Raw genomic sequence first — 973 nt, 5'->3', positions numbered from 1 at the left:
GGGCGCTGATTGGCTAAACCGGGAGCGGCGGCACAGCCGATTGGCTGATCCCTTTCGTGTCGCCGGATTGGCTGAGGCGGGAGGAGGTCGCAGCTGATTGGCTGAGACCGTTCGTGACCCGGACGTTCAAGCGGTGCGGTCCGGAAGTATGAGGGCTGTGCCCCGGAAGTGCCTGCCCTGTCCCCCGGAAGCGGCGGGGCCGCGATGGCGGCGCGGGTGGCGCTGGAGGCGGCGGTGCCGCGGGACGTGGTTCTCTTCAGCCACGACCGCAGCCGCTTCTTCCGCCTCGCGGGGCTGTTCTGCGCGAGCCAGGGGCTCTTCTGGGCCTACCTGGCCCACCTCGCCTTCACGGTGCTGCGGCCCCAGCCCGGCCCCGGCCCCGACGAACCCCAGGACCCGCTGCGGCCCCGCGACAACAAGTGGCGCTTCGGGTTCACGGCGTCCTGTCTCACCATCGGTACCGGCGGGGCGGGGGCGGCGCCGGAACGGGGCCGGGGTCGGGCTCCGACCGAGGTCAGGGGAAGGGGACCGGGTTTAGACGGGGCTTAAACCGAGCCCGGGGAAGCGGGATCGGGGTCAGAGCGGAGCCGGGGGAGCCAAACCGGGCTCAAAGGGAGGAGGGGACCGGGGCTCGGGGAAGCGGTGACCCCCGTCCCCCCTGTGTCCCCCCAGGCTCTCTGACCGTGGCCGCGGGCTGCCTGTTCCCGCTGCGGGCCGTTCGCCGGGTGACGCTGCTCCGGGGGGGCTCCCAGGTGACCCTCCAGACCTACGGCCCGCTGGGCTGGGGGCGCGGCGCGACCCTCACGGTGCCGCTGCGGGACGTGTCCGCCCGCGCCCACCGCGCCGAGGCGGCGGCCGCCGTGCCCGTCCGCGTCCGGGGCCGCCCCTTCTTCTTCCTGCTCGACAAGAGGGGGGTCGTCGGGGACCCCCGGCTCTTCGACCTCACCGTGGGCGCCTACCGCAAGTTCTAGGG

The 973-nt window shown here is 73.8% G+C and overlaps 1 protein-coding gene across 1 annotated transcript; it reads left to right on the top strand.

The window, feature by feature from the left end:
- The first annotated feature begins 192 nt into the window (after nucleotides 1-192).
- On the top strand, nucleotides 193-971 carry TMEM223 (transmembrane protein 223). The gene is made up of 2 exons (XM_017803813.1): nucleotides 193-457; nucleotides 673-971. The coding sequence occupies exons 1-2, from the start codon at nucleotides 205-207 to the stop codon at nucleotides 969-971; spliced, it is 552 nt and encodes a 183-aa protein (XP_017659302.1). The 5' UTR covers nucleotides 193-204.
- Nucleotides 972-973: the final 2 nt, after the last annotated feature.

Source organism: Lepidothrix coronata, unplaced genomic scaffold, assembly GCF_001604755.1.
Source record: "Lepidothrix coronata isolate B3197 unplaced genomic scaffold, Lepidothrix_coronata-1.0 Scaffold4536, whole genome shotgun sequence".
Lineage (NCBI taxonomy): Eukaryota > Metazoa > Chordata > Aves > Passeriformes > Pipridae > Lepidothrix > Lepidothrix coronata.
Note: the sequence above shows the minus strand (reverse complement) of the source record. Positions and strands in the feature narration are given on the sequence as shown.